The following is a 15,768-nucleotide window of genomic DNA, read 5'->3' on the forward strand; positions in this document are numbered from 1 at the left end:
GAGTTTATCAAAGTAGGGAACCTGCAGGCGCTGAGAACCTTTAGAGTGCTGAGAGCCCTGAAAACGATCTCAGTCATCCCAGGTAAGGCCTCGCCACCACCAGGGGGCGGCGGAGGGTCAGATCCCCACTCGCCAGCGCAACGTCGTCCTCTCCCGTCCGTCCCACGTCCGCCGTGTCCCGCAGCCTGAAGACACGGCGGAGAAGGAAAAGTCAGATGCGTGAAAGCTGAACGCAAAAACAAACCTGAGAAAAAAACACATCGGCCCACCCGACCGGCGCGGCGTCGCTAGCTAATGCTAACGCGGGGAGAAGTGGGGAGAACGTTCAAACGTTGTTGTGGGGTTTGTCCCCTCTGGGTTACCGTAGAAACCTGTTTCCTTCTAACGCAAACACACCAATGCGTAGATTTTAGGGGATTATACACAAATAAATTTAAAAAACAGCACCGCCAAAGTAAAAGCTAATAATAATCACACCAAACGAACGCGTCTGACATGTAGCAACAACAAATAGTGTTATCAAATAGTAAATATTTTAAAAGCCGAAATGCTCAAATAAAGTAGTTTCAGATTTTTTTATATTTTAAGTTGAAGTTGCCTTAAATGTTCACTCGCCTTGTTCATTATTTTATGACGAGACCAAACAACGTTTCCATCCAGTCACACGTGGTTCTGGAAGTTTGTTCAGACAAATATCTGAACTCCTGAGAACATATTTACCTGATGCCACTAAATGAACCGAGTGAATGACACGGACCAAAAGCCCCGTCCAGGATCTGAAGGTCTGAGGGTTCTTCTCCAGGTCTTTGTGAGCAGCTTCCACCGCCTGACTTCCCCTTCAGAAGAATCGTGTCTCCTCTGCTCTCCGTCTCCGTCCACCTTTCCATCCCTCTGTGTCGGCTCGTTGTTGCTCAGTGTGGTCACACCCTTCTGTCTGTGTGTGTGTCTGTGTGTGTGTGTGTGCGTGTGTGTGTCTGTATGTGTGTTGTGCTTCTGTCTCCCGGCTTGTTGCAGATATGTGACTGAGTTTGTGGACCTGGGTAATGTGTCAGCCTTAAGGACCTTCAGGGTGCTGCGAGCGCTCAAAACCATCTCCGTCATCCCAGGTGAGGAAGCGAAAAACGTGGGGGGGGGTGAGGTTAATATCAAACGCACCCCCAGAAGAACCAAACTCTGTGTTTGTAAAACTCATCCTGTGTACTACTGACTGAGTAATCTGAATACTCGTGGGTACTATGCAGAAAGACGCACTGATGTCTTCCTGGTAGCTGGTGGAGATATCAGAGGCTCCTGATGGTTGGATGTGAGGACATCAGAGGCTCCTGATGGTTGGATGTGATGTCATCAGAGGCTCCTGATGGTTGGATGTGAGGACATCAGAGGCTCCTGATGGTTGGAAGTGAGGACATCAGAGCTCCTGATGGTTGGATGTGAGGACATCAGAGGCTCCTGATGGGTGGATGTGATGACATCAGAGGCTCCTGATGGTTGGATGTGAGGACATCAGAGGCTCCTGGTGGTTGGATGTGATGACATCAGAGGCTCATGATGGTTGGATGTGAGGACATCAGATGCTCCTGATGGTTGGATGTGAGGACATTAGAGGCTCCTCATGGTTGGATGTGATGACATCAGAGGCTCCTCATGGTTGGATGTGATGACATCAGAGGCTCATGATGGTTGGATGTGAGGACATCAGAGGCTCCTGATGGTTGGATGTGAGGACATCAGAGGCTCCTGATGGTTGGATGTGAGGACATCAGAGGCTCCTGATGGTTGGATGTGATGACATCAGAGGCTCCTGATGGTTGGATGTGAGGACATCAGAGGCTCCTGATGGTTGGATGTGATGACATCAGAGGCTCCTGATGGTTGGATGTGAGGACATCAGAGGCTCCTGATGGTTGGATGTGATGACATCAGAGGCTCCTGATGGTTGGATGTGAGGACATCAGAGGCTCCTGATGGTTGGATGTGAGGACATCAGAGGCTCCTGATGGTTGGATGTGAGGACATCAGAGGCTCCTGATGGTTGGATGTGAGGACATCAGAGGCTCCTGATGGTTGGATGTGAGGACATCAGAGGCTCCTGATGGTTGGATGTGATGACATCAGAGGCTCCTGATGGTTGGATGTGAGGACATCAGAGGCTCCTGATGGTTGGATGTGATGACATCAGAGGCTCCTGATGGTTGGATGTGAGGACATCAGAGGCTCCTGATGGTTGGATGTGATGACATCAGAGGCTCCTGATGGTTGGATGTGAGGACATCAGAGGCTCCTGATGGTTGGATGTGAGGACATCAGAGGCTCCTGATGGTTGGATGTGAGGACATCAGAGGCTCCTGATGGTTGGATGTGAGGACATCAGAGGCTCCTGATGGTTGGATGTGAGGACATCAGAGGCTCCTGATGGTTGGATGTGATGACATCAGAGGCTCCTGGTGGTTGGATGTGATGACATCGGCACAGCAAACAACAACATAGCAGCAAACATTGATTGTCAGACTCACCAGAGGGAAGCTGGATTATTGCATGTTGTTTCTTGTAACGGTACTTTTACTGTAAACAATGTTTCACACTGGTATAAATACTTTACCATGATGTAGTATTTTTACTTTGAGGTGTTATTGTAACCGAGTATTTTTACACTGACTTATAAGCACCTTTATTATAACTAAGTATTTTTACTTTATGGTATCAGTACTTTTACGGTAGTAACGTATTGTTACACTGTAGTACTTTGTGTAACAGATTTCTCCATTGTGCTATTAATACAGTTACTGCAGTATGAATACTTCCACTTGTTGAACTAATCTGCTGACGACTTAAAAACAGGAGCCATAATCTATGAATAAATATTAGATATTTAAAGCAAATAGATTAAACTCTGCATGTTAGACATATAAATATGAATGGAATCCAGTCACTAGCAAGCCTGTGTATGTTCCCACTGTGCATGTTAGCATGCAGCGCTAACATGCAACTGTTCTCGTGTGGTTTATTCCTAGTGTTTTTTACCGCGCTGCTTGTTTGTTGTGTTTTTAATCTCACTGTCAGCGGCGTTTGTTGTTCTGTGTTTTGTTGAAATGTTTGGGGGGAAAAAGTCATCTGTTTATTTATGTTTATTTCAATGGTGCTTAAAGATGGCCGCCCTTTGTTTTAACTCCATAACCATTTTGTCACTTGAACTCTTATCGGATTGGTCAAAAATATTTATGATTGTGTATATTTGGAAGATTTCAACTGAAGCAGGCGGCCATCTTTTAGGTCGGTGATTAAAACAATATAAAGAGCACGTAGAACTCGTGTCCTGTCTTGGCTCATAAGGTCCCAGAAAAGGTTTAAGACGAAGGACGTTAAAGAGTAACTGTTGTGTTTGTGGTTCGGACCAATGAGAAGCTACAGGCGACCGTAGGAGGCGGGGCTTAGATGCATGGCGACTGTTGGGAACAACAAAAAGATCAGCGTGGATATTTGTTTGTTAAACAACTTTTCCACGTGGACAATATATTTTTGCTCACCCCCCAACTGGCTTTGCAGAGGGTTTGATTGACAGATGGTTCATCCAATCACCGGCCACGTTGAGTCCTTTAGAAAGACGGCTCTCCAGATTCTTCTGTTAACAAATAAGGACCTCGAACAAACAGATTTCGATTTCGTCAAACAAAATGTAAAATGTGCAAAAACACATGAAGAGCATCAACAATTCATTTCACTGAACTTTTGTACGACAAAGTAACAGGAATCCCGAGGATACGCCTGTCGTCTGTTTGCTTCATCGGAAACACTTTTTTCAAAAGATAGAAACAACAACATGCGGATGATTGGATGGAAACGCTTGTCAATCAAAGTATGATTTTTGATCTTGTCTTTGATTATTCTTCGACATACAAATATTTTTCTGGGACAAGAGGGAGCCTCAGGCAGTGACCTTTTTTACTGTTTTGAAGTGCACTATGCCTTTAAAGTGGACCTTTTCTTCGAGCTATTCCATTTATTTTCTCCATAGATTGGCATCATAAAATGATTGAATTCTACCAAATATTGTTAATCGGAAGTATTTAATTTAAATTTTCTAACATTCATGTGAATATTACCCCCACCCCCCGCGCGGTCTGGTAGGCCTGAAGACCATCGTGGGCGCTCTGATCCAGTCGGTGAAGAAGCTGGCCGACGTGATGATCCTCACCGTCTTCTGCCTGAGCGTCTTCGCCCTCATCGGTCTGCAGCTCTTCATGGGGAACCTGCGGCAGAAGTGCGTCCGCAGCACGGCGCACTGCGTCAACGGCAGCCTGCCGGAGAACGCCACCTTCTACTGCAACAACAGGACCTGGGCCTCGCTGAGGGACTTCAACGACCACGAGGGTGAGCTCGCTCTGCCGCCGCCACCGCCGCCGCTCGCTGCTTTTTGCACCTCTTCAGTATTTAGTCCTGATGGTGTGATGTGAATAATTCCTGGTAGAAACCTTACAAAGGTTCCACCAGAAACACATTTCAGAACTTTAAAAACCTAGAAACATCTCTCTCTCTTTTTATCCAGAACCTTCATAACTAGAACTGGTCCTGAGGGTTCTTCAGAGGATGCTTTTAATAAGCAAAGGGTTTTAGTTGTTTTTTTTTACTCCAGACCCCACCCTGGGTTTTTACTAAGAACCCCTTTATATTCCATTGTTTTTACTAAGAACCCCTTTATATTCCATTGTTTATACTAAGAACCCCTTTATATTCCATTGTTTATATTCCTTCGTTTTCATCTAGAACCCACAAGCTATTTTTTAATGAGAACCACAAGCTCCACCCACAAAAATCTGGTTTCACGATCACACTTCAGCCTCGTTGAGAAGTTCCCTCCGTCTTCAAAGGAAGGCAGAACAGGGAGAGTGTGTTCGTGTGCGTGTTTGTGTGTCTTTATTGACGGCACTTGTAACCACGTCAGTGTGTGTGTGTGTGTGTGTGTGTGTGAGTGTGTGTGTGTGTGTGTGTGTGTGTGTGTGTGTGTGTACAGGCAGCTCAACTGGTCAGTTTACCAGGAACACAGTACATACCTGACACACACACACACACACACACACACACACACACACAGAGGTCATGGGAGGTCACTTGGTATATACACAATTTGATTTTTCATGTCAGTCATGTTGACCAGGGAGCATAATATACGTCATGTGGACTCACACAGTATGTATAAGCACATCCAGCCAGTCAAGTTATACACACACACACACACACACAGGTCGAGGTCACGGTTATGGAAACACACACAATATGCCGTTAGAACCGGAATGACCAGAATATTGAACCTGCCTGTGGCTGCAAACGTTCATATAAATTCTGTTAATCGTTAATCTACAGAATGAAACTGATTAAATATTTCTTCTTCTGCTACCATCTTATGTTATATATCTTATATCTTATATTTTGTTAGTGTATCTAGTTGGTGGGGCCACAAAGGGTTGCCGCAGCTCACTGCGAAGACCGCGGATAGCTAGCTAGCTAGCTAAGTAGCTAAGGCAGCTAAGTGTCTCGTAGCTAACTAGCTACTTAGCTCGTCGTCCAGTGGGGAGTGAGGCGGAGGTACTCCACCTCTATCCAGTGTTGCATTAAACCATGGTGGAATTAGCAACCCAGCTAGCTTGTTATTTCCACCATGCTATAACGCTGCTACAATGCTAGCCCTGACAAGCGCTCCTCCGGCAATGCCGATACCTTCAAATGCTAAAAGTCTGTCTGTGAATCTGAACATTGATTTATACGTGTGTTATGTTGTGTCTGTATTTTCCATCGGTTGTTTGTATTTTACTTACTAACATTTTAAGTCCGATTATGATGCTTTCTTAAAACAAATTAAACCTATTTAGGTGTCGGGATGAGAACGTGTTGCTGTGCCGGTAACTCCCTTTAAATTGATGAAGAACCATTTAAGCCCAACTATTAAAAGCAAATCTGTTAATTCCGGTCGGGTTGAAGCAGTGCGAGTCGAGGAAACCTCGTTAAAAGCGCATGAATTAGAAATGGCCGCTCCTGAAGGGAGACGCCGTTAACGCGCCGCCCAGCTGCTAATGTACCTTCTATTTATTCATCTGCAGTTGGCCAATCCCATCAAACAAATGTCCCCCGCAGGCTCCCGTATCGACCCCCTAAAAGCCGCCGTGAAACCCGAGCGCCTGCTGTCAGAGCCCCCCCCCCCCCCCCCCTCGTGTTTGTTCTGTCTGGTCGGAGGTCAACGAGTGAACATAGTTCCCACTCTGATATTAATGCAGAGCACTAAGGCAGGCACCTTTTCAATCAATCAAGTCATGGCGATCTACCTGGGGGGGGGGGACAAGGTTGAAATGTGTCCGTTATTAAGGATTAAGGATCGCTAATTAGCACTGCCAAGTTTTCCCTCTATGGAAGAGTAGATGTCAACATGAAACTTCACCACTTCATCACTACATCAGGGGGAGCAGATTGGCAGCGTCTCCGCATATTTCACCTTTGGATTCACGCCACGTTAATGTGTTTCTCTCAGACGAAGATGCACAAGGGAGGGGGGGTATTAGGCGTGTCATAGTAATATAATGACCCCCCCCCCCCCCTCCCGCCCTCACCTCTCTCTCTCTGTGCAGCTCTGTAAAATCTTCTCAGATGGGAGTTGCTCTGAAAAAACAATGTCCGTTGACCGATATGCATTTATATACGTTATATATTTTGAAAAGTGCTGTTAGGCCGTGTGGGGGGCGGAGCTATCAGGAAGCTCCTCCTCCAACCTAGAATGTAAAGTATGGTTTTATTGTGTGTTTTTATAGACAACTTCTACAAGGTGGAAGGAGCCAAGGACGCTCTGATCTGTGGGAGCAGCGGCGACGCAGGGTGAGTGGAAACGCCTCCAGGCGGGGGCGGGGCTTGCTGCAGGATGCGTGCTGTGGTTTGGTTTTTGGGTGACGGAGGCTGAAGGTTGTTAAGTCTCAGAGGTCAATGGAATCAACGATTGAATCATTTGTTGATCATTTGTTTTGTGTCTCTTTATGATCCTTCTTTGTATCTTTGAGTCTGTCCCTGGTCCCCTATGTGTCTCCTTGAGGGACGCTGCATAGCTGGAGGCTCTATTCAATAACTGGCGCTTCCAGACTCATGTCTGCTGTCCCCCTCTTTTAATGAGTTTAGATCCCATGAAAAAAAGAGAAAGCTGTGAGAGAGACTGGTGTCCCCCAGGGGGACGAGTCCTGAGATAAAGCAGAATATGTGATTTAAACCTAATGTGTGAAATGAGTCGTTCAGGTGTTGCTGGATAGAAGCGTCTTGGTGTGATCACGCTGACGGCATTCAGGCGACTTCACAACATCACAGTTATGGATTATGAGACCAAACCAACATCTCTGGCCTCAGGTTCAGATCAGCTGGCAGGCCCCCGCGGTCCGTCGCCGCGGCAACGCCCCCTCCTCCGGGAAAAGAAAGATGGGTTCATCAGTTGTTGTGTGTACTGTGTACTGTGCTGCGTGTACTGCGTGTACTGCGTGTCCTACTACTAGTCCCTCGCTGAAAGCGTCTCTCTGACGGACGCTGAGTGACATCAGCACGGAGACACACCCCGACAGAGGCGGGCCTTCGCCCCGAGGCGGCCTAACTCGCTCCAGAGCTAGCCGGGAGCTAGCTGACCAGATGCTAACCGGCGGGTTAACGGGGAAGCTAACCGACGCAAAGCTACGGGAGGGTCACAGGAGGAGGAAGGAGGTTCAGGGGAGGTCAGGCAGAAGGGAGCATGAGGAAGATAAAAAGATGGTGGATGTGGAGCTGGGGGGTATTAGATGGTACCACAGGACAGGAGGAGGGAAGAAAGAAGAGGAGGAGACGAAAGATAAGGAGGTAGGACACAAACAGGTGAATTCAAACAACGCTAAGGGTTCTGGAGGGAACCCTTTGGGTTCTAAAGGGGCCCATTTGGGGTAAATAAAGTCTCTTTACTCGGCTGCTTTTTTGATGGAGAACTTACGTGGTCTTCATGTCTGGAGATCAGGACCAAGCGAATTGAACGAAGTTGATTTGAGTCGTTGTTTCTCCACCTTGTTGGATGTAACGTGTGGTCATCGGCGTTCCTTTGGACCTGATGATGGCGCGCGTCTATTTAAAAGTATCACGACGAACCTTCTAGTGGTCTGTGTTTGGACCAGCAGATGTTTCCGTCCCCGGAGCGGTGGATCGTTTTCTGAATGTTTAGATCTGCTCCGTATTCGTCTCTATAAAACGTTTTACCCTTCGACCAACGATTCACGCCTGCTTCTGAAGGTCTGAGGGCGAGGTGGGGGGGCAGTGATCTCATGGCTGTTTGCATGGGACTCAAACAACAAGGATCTGTTTCCGGGGAACATTTGGTGTGAGGATGGACGTAAGAGGCCCGACACACTCGGCCCTTCGTTCTGTCCCGATGATTAACCACCAGATCACTCACAACCAGCAACAGAGACGAGACCGAGCTGCTTTAAATTCACACCTAGTAGCTTTTTAAAGTCGTTGGTAAATATTTAGCCGTGAATAGAATCTGAACCCTCGCCCCCCCTCAGTATTCTGCCAACATGTCTGCGACGCACGATGGAATGTCGAATGATGGAATGTCTCGGAATGTCGGGATGGAATGTCGGACGTCTCGCTAACGATAAGGAAGCTCGTTGGCGTGTGACCCCCCGCTGAGGTCACGAGGGGGGAACTGGGTTCTGGTCCATCCTGGACTCAAGCTTTAAAAGAACAGAATCCTGGTCCCAGTTTGCATCATTTCATCAGCAGTTTGCATCAATATATTCTGCTTTTTCTTGCAGTCACAGAATTATCTAAGCCAGATATTTTCATGAAAAAACAAAAAACAAACAGCGACGCGCTTTTGAAAACGAGTCCAAAAAAAAAAAATGCTCAAAAGACATTTCTGTAGAAAATGAAATAAAAAAATCCCTCCTGTATTCAGAGAGTTTAAGCCGATTTCTCCTCCAGGAGCTGAGAAGAAAGAGGAGGTGCCTTTGGTTAGAATGAGCGCTCCCCGAGCGGGACGCTTCCCTCCTCCTCAGCTGATATTCATCATCCTATTCGCCGAGCACCCATCGCCATGGCGATGCACTCACCGCCTGTGTGTGTGTGTGTGTGTGTGCACGTGTGTGTGTGTGTGTGCACGTGTGCGTGTAGCCCCCCCCCCCTTTCTAGTGTGTGTGGTTCAAACATTATGTTAAAAGCTGAACTGATCAATAACTCAACTACATATTGAAAACATTTCTCAAAGTGTAGGTTGATTTTGTCTGAGTGCACGTTTGTGTGTGTGTGTGTGTGTGTGTGTGTGTGTGTGTGTGTGTGTGTGTGTGTCAGAGTGCGTGTTTAGTCTGAGTTATGAGCTCTCCTGGAGGCTTTGAACGTGACATCTGTCCAATGTTCACCCAAAGACACAAAGGAGGTTTCCACCTAAAATCCACACCAGAGGGGTGTCTGTGTGTGTGTGTGTGTGTGGGTGTGTGTGTGACAGACAGCTCTAAAGCGCTTGTGATCCTTTTGTTTCTTCCCTGATGCTGAAACATCAAATTAAATCTTCTCCTCTACAGCAGAATAATGATGAAAAACTAAAAGTAACTTTTTTAGTACATTTTAATGGTCTACGTCTCGCGCTTTTATTCTGAAAGGGTGAGATAACATGAAGAGGCCGTAAAGACGAATGAAGACAAATGAAGGAGACCAAGTATCCGTTTTAAATGCGTCTGATCCACAGGACTTCATTTGCAGTGGAATACTGCTTTATGAGTACGAGTATACGAGTATTTCTACTTTAAGTCAAGTCATTTTATTTTGTAGCCCAAAATCGCAAATTACAAATTAGCCTCAGAGGGCTTTACAGTCTGTACACATACAACATCCTCTGCCCCGAAACCCTCCATCGGCACAGGAAAAACTCCCCAAAAAATGAAAAAACCCTTACAAGAGGGAAAAAAGGGAAGAAACCTTAGGGAGAACGTCAGAGGAGGGATCCCACTCCCGGGATGGACAGACTACAATGGATGCCATGTGTACAGAATGAACAATGTATAATACATGAGACTATATGACAGAAATGATTCAAGTAATTGTGAGTAGTAAGCCAGGCGCACAGCAGGACCACTGCAGGGACCACCACCACCAGATAGAACCACCATCAGATAGAACCACCATCAGATAGAACCACCATCACGTAGAACCACCATCCACAGAAGCCTGTGGGGAGCGAGAGCACAGAGATTTTAGGAGAGGGTAATGTCGTTTTATGAGTAAAGTAATATGTAAAAAGTAAAAAGTAATATGATTAATATCTAAAATAATGATGATGATGATGATGATGATGGCAGCAGCAGGCGTCAGCATGGCCACGGTAGGTGTCAGGACCAGGATCCCGAAGGAACCACAATCTACCTGATAGGGGCGAAAGCACAAAAAAAACTCCCGGAAAGAAGCTGAATTAGTCATGTGCATTAATAAAACGTGAATCATGGTAGAACGAGAGCGTGAGAGAGGAGCTTGGTGTGTCCTAAGAAGTCCTCCGGCATTCTAAGCCCATAGCAGCTTAACTAAGGGCTGGTCCGGACTAACCTGAGCCAGCCCTAACTATAGGCACAATCAAAGAGGAACGTTTTAAGTTTTACTTTAAAAGAGTTGACCGAATCTGCCCCCCGGACTCAAAGTGGAACCTGGTTCCACAAAAGAGGAGCTTGATAACTGAAGGCTCTGGCCCCCAGCCTACTTTTTAAAACTTTAAGCTTCCTGAAGATCATGTTTGATGAACATTTGGAGGAATAAAGTGTCTCGGTGGGGGAAAAGACCCCACCACACTGTTACCTTCTCTTCCTGCCTACGTCCAACCCCCTCACCATCCTGATCCCGACCCCCCCAGCAAACCCTCCCACCAGAGACACACCGAATCACGGCCACCGGAGGACAAAAAGACGGAGAGACGATCTGAGGAGGACGGAACTTTTATTTATTAGAACGAGTCGACTTCTTTTTAACTGAGAAAAGCAGTTTGGTTTCTAAGTGAGATAAACAACTGACACGGTGTGTGTGTGTGTGTGTGTTCAGGTGTAAGTAAACAGTCCAGCAGCAGTAAATTATGGAGTCGGCATGAAAGATTAAACCCCCCCCCCCCCCGCCTCGGGGGAAGCGGCCTCGGACGGATGAATATTTATCGGCCGGCGCTGTTGACAAGCGGGAGCAGACGCTCGCCGGTCGATGTCGCCTCTGCGAGTCCAGGAGGACGGAATGCAGACAAATGGAGGCTAAGCGAGGCGATGGGGGGGGGGGGGGGGTCGGAGACAGGAAGTAGAACGATGCGAGGGAGGGGCTTCGGGGGACGCAGGGCCCCTCCTCTCTTTGGCCACCATTTTGGAAGTGACACGAGAGGGGGGAGCGTTTCTTTGTCAGCGACTAAAATGTTAAAAAAAACTTTTATCAAGTAAAGAACACAACGTGTTTTAAACTGGGTGGAGACCTGTCAATCAGCGTGTAGCCCCGCCCCAAAGCGTCTCCTGCTTCATGGTCTGTTTGACTCTACATGGACCATCAGTCACTAAATGAACATCATGTTGTGTTGAAGAAGACTTGAAACTAGAGACTGAGACATAAACTCATGTTTACAATGTTTACTGAGGGAATAAATCAAAAGAGAAGTAGAGTCATTTCCTCATAGACGTCTATGGGAGCAGTTTGCTTTTAAATAACGTACATAAAAAAATTCATGTAAGTTTTTGCTTTCTTTTTTTCCAATTTCCAATGTTAAAAACGTGATCACGCAGAATGTGTCGTCTGTAGGAGACAATGAGGCAACTTGAGTAGATTCAATGAGAAGAAATCGCGCGCAAACGCAACAAAAACAAAAAACTGCTTTTAAAACACCAGCAATGTTTTCTACAACTTCTGAGCAACAGAAGACGACTGGAATGTTTGTCTGGCAGACGGATCGTGATGTTTGTGACTCACTTAGTTCAGAGCTCTATGACGTTAATGTTGATACAGGAAACACAACCAGGGCAGTTTGTTAAAACCCTCAGAGCTCCTCTGAACTCGGAATATTGATCGGATCCAAAGCTGATCCCAAACCCGTGTCTCGGGTCCACGTGGTCCACGGTGGTCCATGGTGGTCCACGGTGGTCTACGGTGGTCCACGGTGGTCCATGGGGGTCCACGGTGGTCCATGGTGGTCCACGGTGGTCTACGGTGGTCCACGGTGGTCTACGGTGGTCCACGGTGGTCTACGGTGGTCCCCTGCCCCCCTCGGGCTCTTTTTATTCCCCCTCTATAAACGACTTGGTGAAAGGAACATGACCTGATCCCCGCTCAGTGAAGTAATGAGCCACTCGAGGACGTTCCAGGGGATCCTCACCAGCTGCTGTCTCCTCGAGAACCATGTAGAGATCCAGGTTTAACGGGGGGGGGGGGGGCGCTGTAAGCTGCAGACACACAATTTAATATGATACATGCAATGCAATGTTCAAGCATCTGCATTGTATCACATCTGTTTAGCCCTGTGGAGCCTTGAGCTGCTGAGTTGAGAGTTAGAAAAGGTTCAGTTGAGGATGAAGAGATCACAGGCAGTCAGTGTGTGTGTGTGTGTTTGTGTGTGTGTGTGTGTGTGTTTGTGTGTGTGTGTGTGTGTGTGTGTGTGTGTGTGTGTGTGTGTGATATTCAGAGTGCTGAGGAACAGAAGCTGCTTTAAAGTTCACCTCGGTCTTGATAAGGTGTGGGCGAGCAACATGGAAAGTTCACACACACGCAGACGCACAAATGCACACACGCACAGACACACACACAAACACACAGTCCTCCCAACAGAGAAGGCACAAAACAATCTCCCCCGGCAACCAGCACTGGGATACGGTTGCTATGGCAATGCTAAGTACTCTCTTCCCCCCGGACTCGAGAGTTTACCTGAGTGTTATAATTAGAGGTGTGTGTGTCTGTGTGCGCGCGTGTGTGTGTGTGTGTCTGTGTGCGTGTGTGTGCGTGTGTGTGTGTGTGTGTGTGTGTGTGTGTGTGTGTGTGTCTGTGTGCGTGTGTGTGCGTGTGTGTGTGTGTGTGTGTGTGTGTGTCTGTGTGCGTGTGTGTGTGTGTGTGTGTGTCTGTGTGCGTGTGTGTGCGTGTGTGTGTGTGTGTGTGTGTGTGTGTGGTCATCAGGAACTGAACTGAACGGCAGAGGAACACAACACAAAAACCCACAGATTAACTCCAACATGTTTATTTGTGTCTCCGTCTCTCTCTACCTGTGTGTCTCCATCTGTCTCTCCCCTTCTACCCGTCTCTCTCTACCTGTGTGTCTCCATCTGTCTCTCCTCTTCTACCCGTCTCTCTCTACCTGTGTGTCTCCATCTGTCTCTCCTCTTCTACCCGTCTCTCTCTACCTGTGTGTCTTCATCTGTCTCTCCCCTTCTACCCGTCTCTCTCTACCTGTGTGTCTTCATCTGTCTCTCCTCTTCTACCCGTCTCTCTCTACCTGTGTGTCTGTCTCCATCTGTCTCTCCTCTTCTACCTGTCTCTCTCTACCTGTGTGTCTGTCTCCATCTGTCTCTCCTCTTCTACCCGTCTCTCTCTACCTGTGTGTCTGTCTCCATCTGTCTCTCCTCTTCTAGCTGTCTCTCTCTACCTGTCTGTCTCCATCTGTCTCTCCCCTTCTACCTGTCTCTCTCTACCTGTCTGTCTCCATCTGTCTCTCCCCCTCTCACATCACGAGTCTATAAACTTGACATTTGTTTCTTACTCAAAGGACACATTAATTCCATAAACAAGTGTTTACACATTTGGCAATTCTTGTCCCAAACAGCAGCATTTATTTCAGGGAGCGTCTCCATAGGAACCCAGTTCTTAAAGCTGAGAGCATGAATGCTTTAATATTAGTATTCATAATAATAACTAATAACTATTATTATTAGAATTATTGTCATCCATATAAATAGCAATGCGTTGTGTTAGATGACTGTTCACGTTTCAGCATGGTATTATTTCATTTCTATATCTAAGAATGTGTGTGTGTGTGTGTGTGTGTGTGTGTGTGTGTGTGTGTGTGTGTGTGTGTGTGTGTGTGTGTGTGTGTGTGTGTGTCATGAAGGTGGGTAAGTGCCGGCTGAGGGGCCCTTCAGTGGGAGTGTGTGGGGGGGTCTGAAGTGGCGTCCCCCCATTAACATAGAAGGAGGTGTGTGTGAGAGATAACTGCTGGCTGTCTCACAGTCTGACACCTCACAGACACACACACACACACATACGCACACATACACACACAGACACACACATACGCACACACACACACAGACGGCCCATCAGACACACTTCACATCCACTCACATGCCACCATGTTGACTCACTACGAGATGGTGCATGGAAGTGTGTGTGTGTGTGTGTGTGTGTGTCTGTGTGTCTGTGTGTGTGTTGGTTCTTTGTTGGATCGATCCGGTTGTTGTGATCAGCTGCTCCTTTCACATTGTGGCGTCACGTGACGGATCAATAACGTGTTAATAACAGACTTTCTACAGCTGATTTAATAAAAAAGCTTTCTGTTGCCGTAATGTTCAGAAGAGAAGCTCACTGTGATATTGATCTGAATTAGCTTTATTTATTGATCCGCTGTTACCGACATCAGCATGAAGCTATTATTACCTGCTGTGGTCACCGACTAGCGGATCAATAATCTAGCGGCACCAGAGAGGATTGTGGGTACCGTGATGTTTGGAGACGCAGGGCAGGAGCGAGGACGTGTTATTGAACTAAAAGTTATTACCGTAATACGTCTTTAAATGATAAATAAGCACAAGAAGTGACTGAGTGCTCTGATTTCAGATGATTGATTATTGATCGTGTGTTTGAGGGTCAGCTGCTTTATGGTAATAACACCTTCATGTGGACTCTTCTCTCATAAAATAAGTTCTGTTATTTAGAGAATTAAAAGGCTTGAAATTGACGATCCGGTTAAAAGCTTCAAAGTTCTTTAGTCATCAGCTGTGAGACGACGTGTTCCAGGCTCTTTGTTCAAAGGACAATCAATACATTTAACAATAATACGATCAATACATGTAACAAGGATATGATCAATACATGTAACAAGAATACGATCAATACATGTAACAAGGATACGATCAATACATGTAACAAGAATACGATCAATACATGTAACAAGGATACGATTAATACGTGTAACAAGAATACGATCAATACATGTAACAAGAATACGATACATACATGTAACAAGGATACGATCAATACATGTAACAAGGATACGATCAATACATGTAACATGGATACGATCAATACATGTAACAAGGATACGATCAATACATGTAACAAGAATACGATACATACATGTAACAAGGATACGATACATACATGTAACAAGGATACGATCAATACATGTAACATGGATACGATCAATACATGTAACAAGGATACGATCAATACATGTAACAAGAATACGATACATAAATGTAACAAGGATACGATCAATACATGTAACAAGGATACGATTAATACATGTAACAAGAATATGATCAATACATGTAACAAGAATACGATCAATACATGTAACAAGGATACGATACATACATGTAACAAGGATACGATCAATACATGTAACAAGGATACGATACATACATGTAACAAGGATACGATACATAAATGTAACAAGGATACGATCAATACATGTAACAAGGATACGATACATACATGTAACAAGAATACGATCAATACATGTAACAAGAATATGATCAATACATGTAACAAGGATACGATTAATACATGTAACAA

General features: G+C 46.0%; 1 protein-coding gene across 1 annotated transcript in view; it reads left to right on the forward strand.

The window, feature by feature from the left end:
- The window catches only part of LOC120813002 (sodium channel protein type 3 subunit alpha-like), a 70,363-nt gene that overhangs the window by 11,269 nt on the left and 43,326 nt on the right, over nt 1-15,768 (forward strand). Inside the window, exons 6-8 of the mRNA XM_078096374.1 lie at nt 1,015-1,106; nt 4,126-4,368; nt 6,795-6,858. Coding sequence (XP_077952500.1) covers nt 1,015-1,106; nt 4,126-4,368; nt 6,795-6,858 — 399 coding nt within the window. The remainder of the gene's footprint in view (nt 1-1,014; nt 1,107-4,125; nt 4,369-6,794; nt 6,859-15,768) is intronic.

The sequence above is a fragment of the Gasterosteus aculeatus genome, chromosome 21 (genome assembly GCF_964276395.1).
Source record: "Gasterosteus aculeatus chromosome 21, fGasAcu3.hap1.1, whole genome shotgun sequence".
NCBI classification, from domain to species: Eukaryota; Metazoa; Chordata; class Actinopteri; order Perciformes; family Gasterosteidae; genus Gasterosteus; species Gasterosteus aculeatus.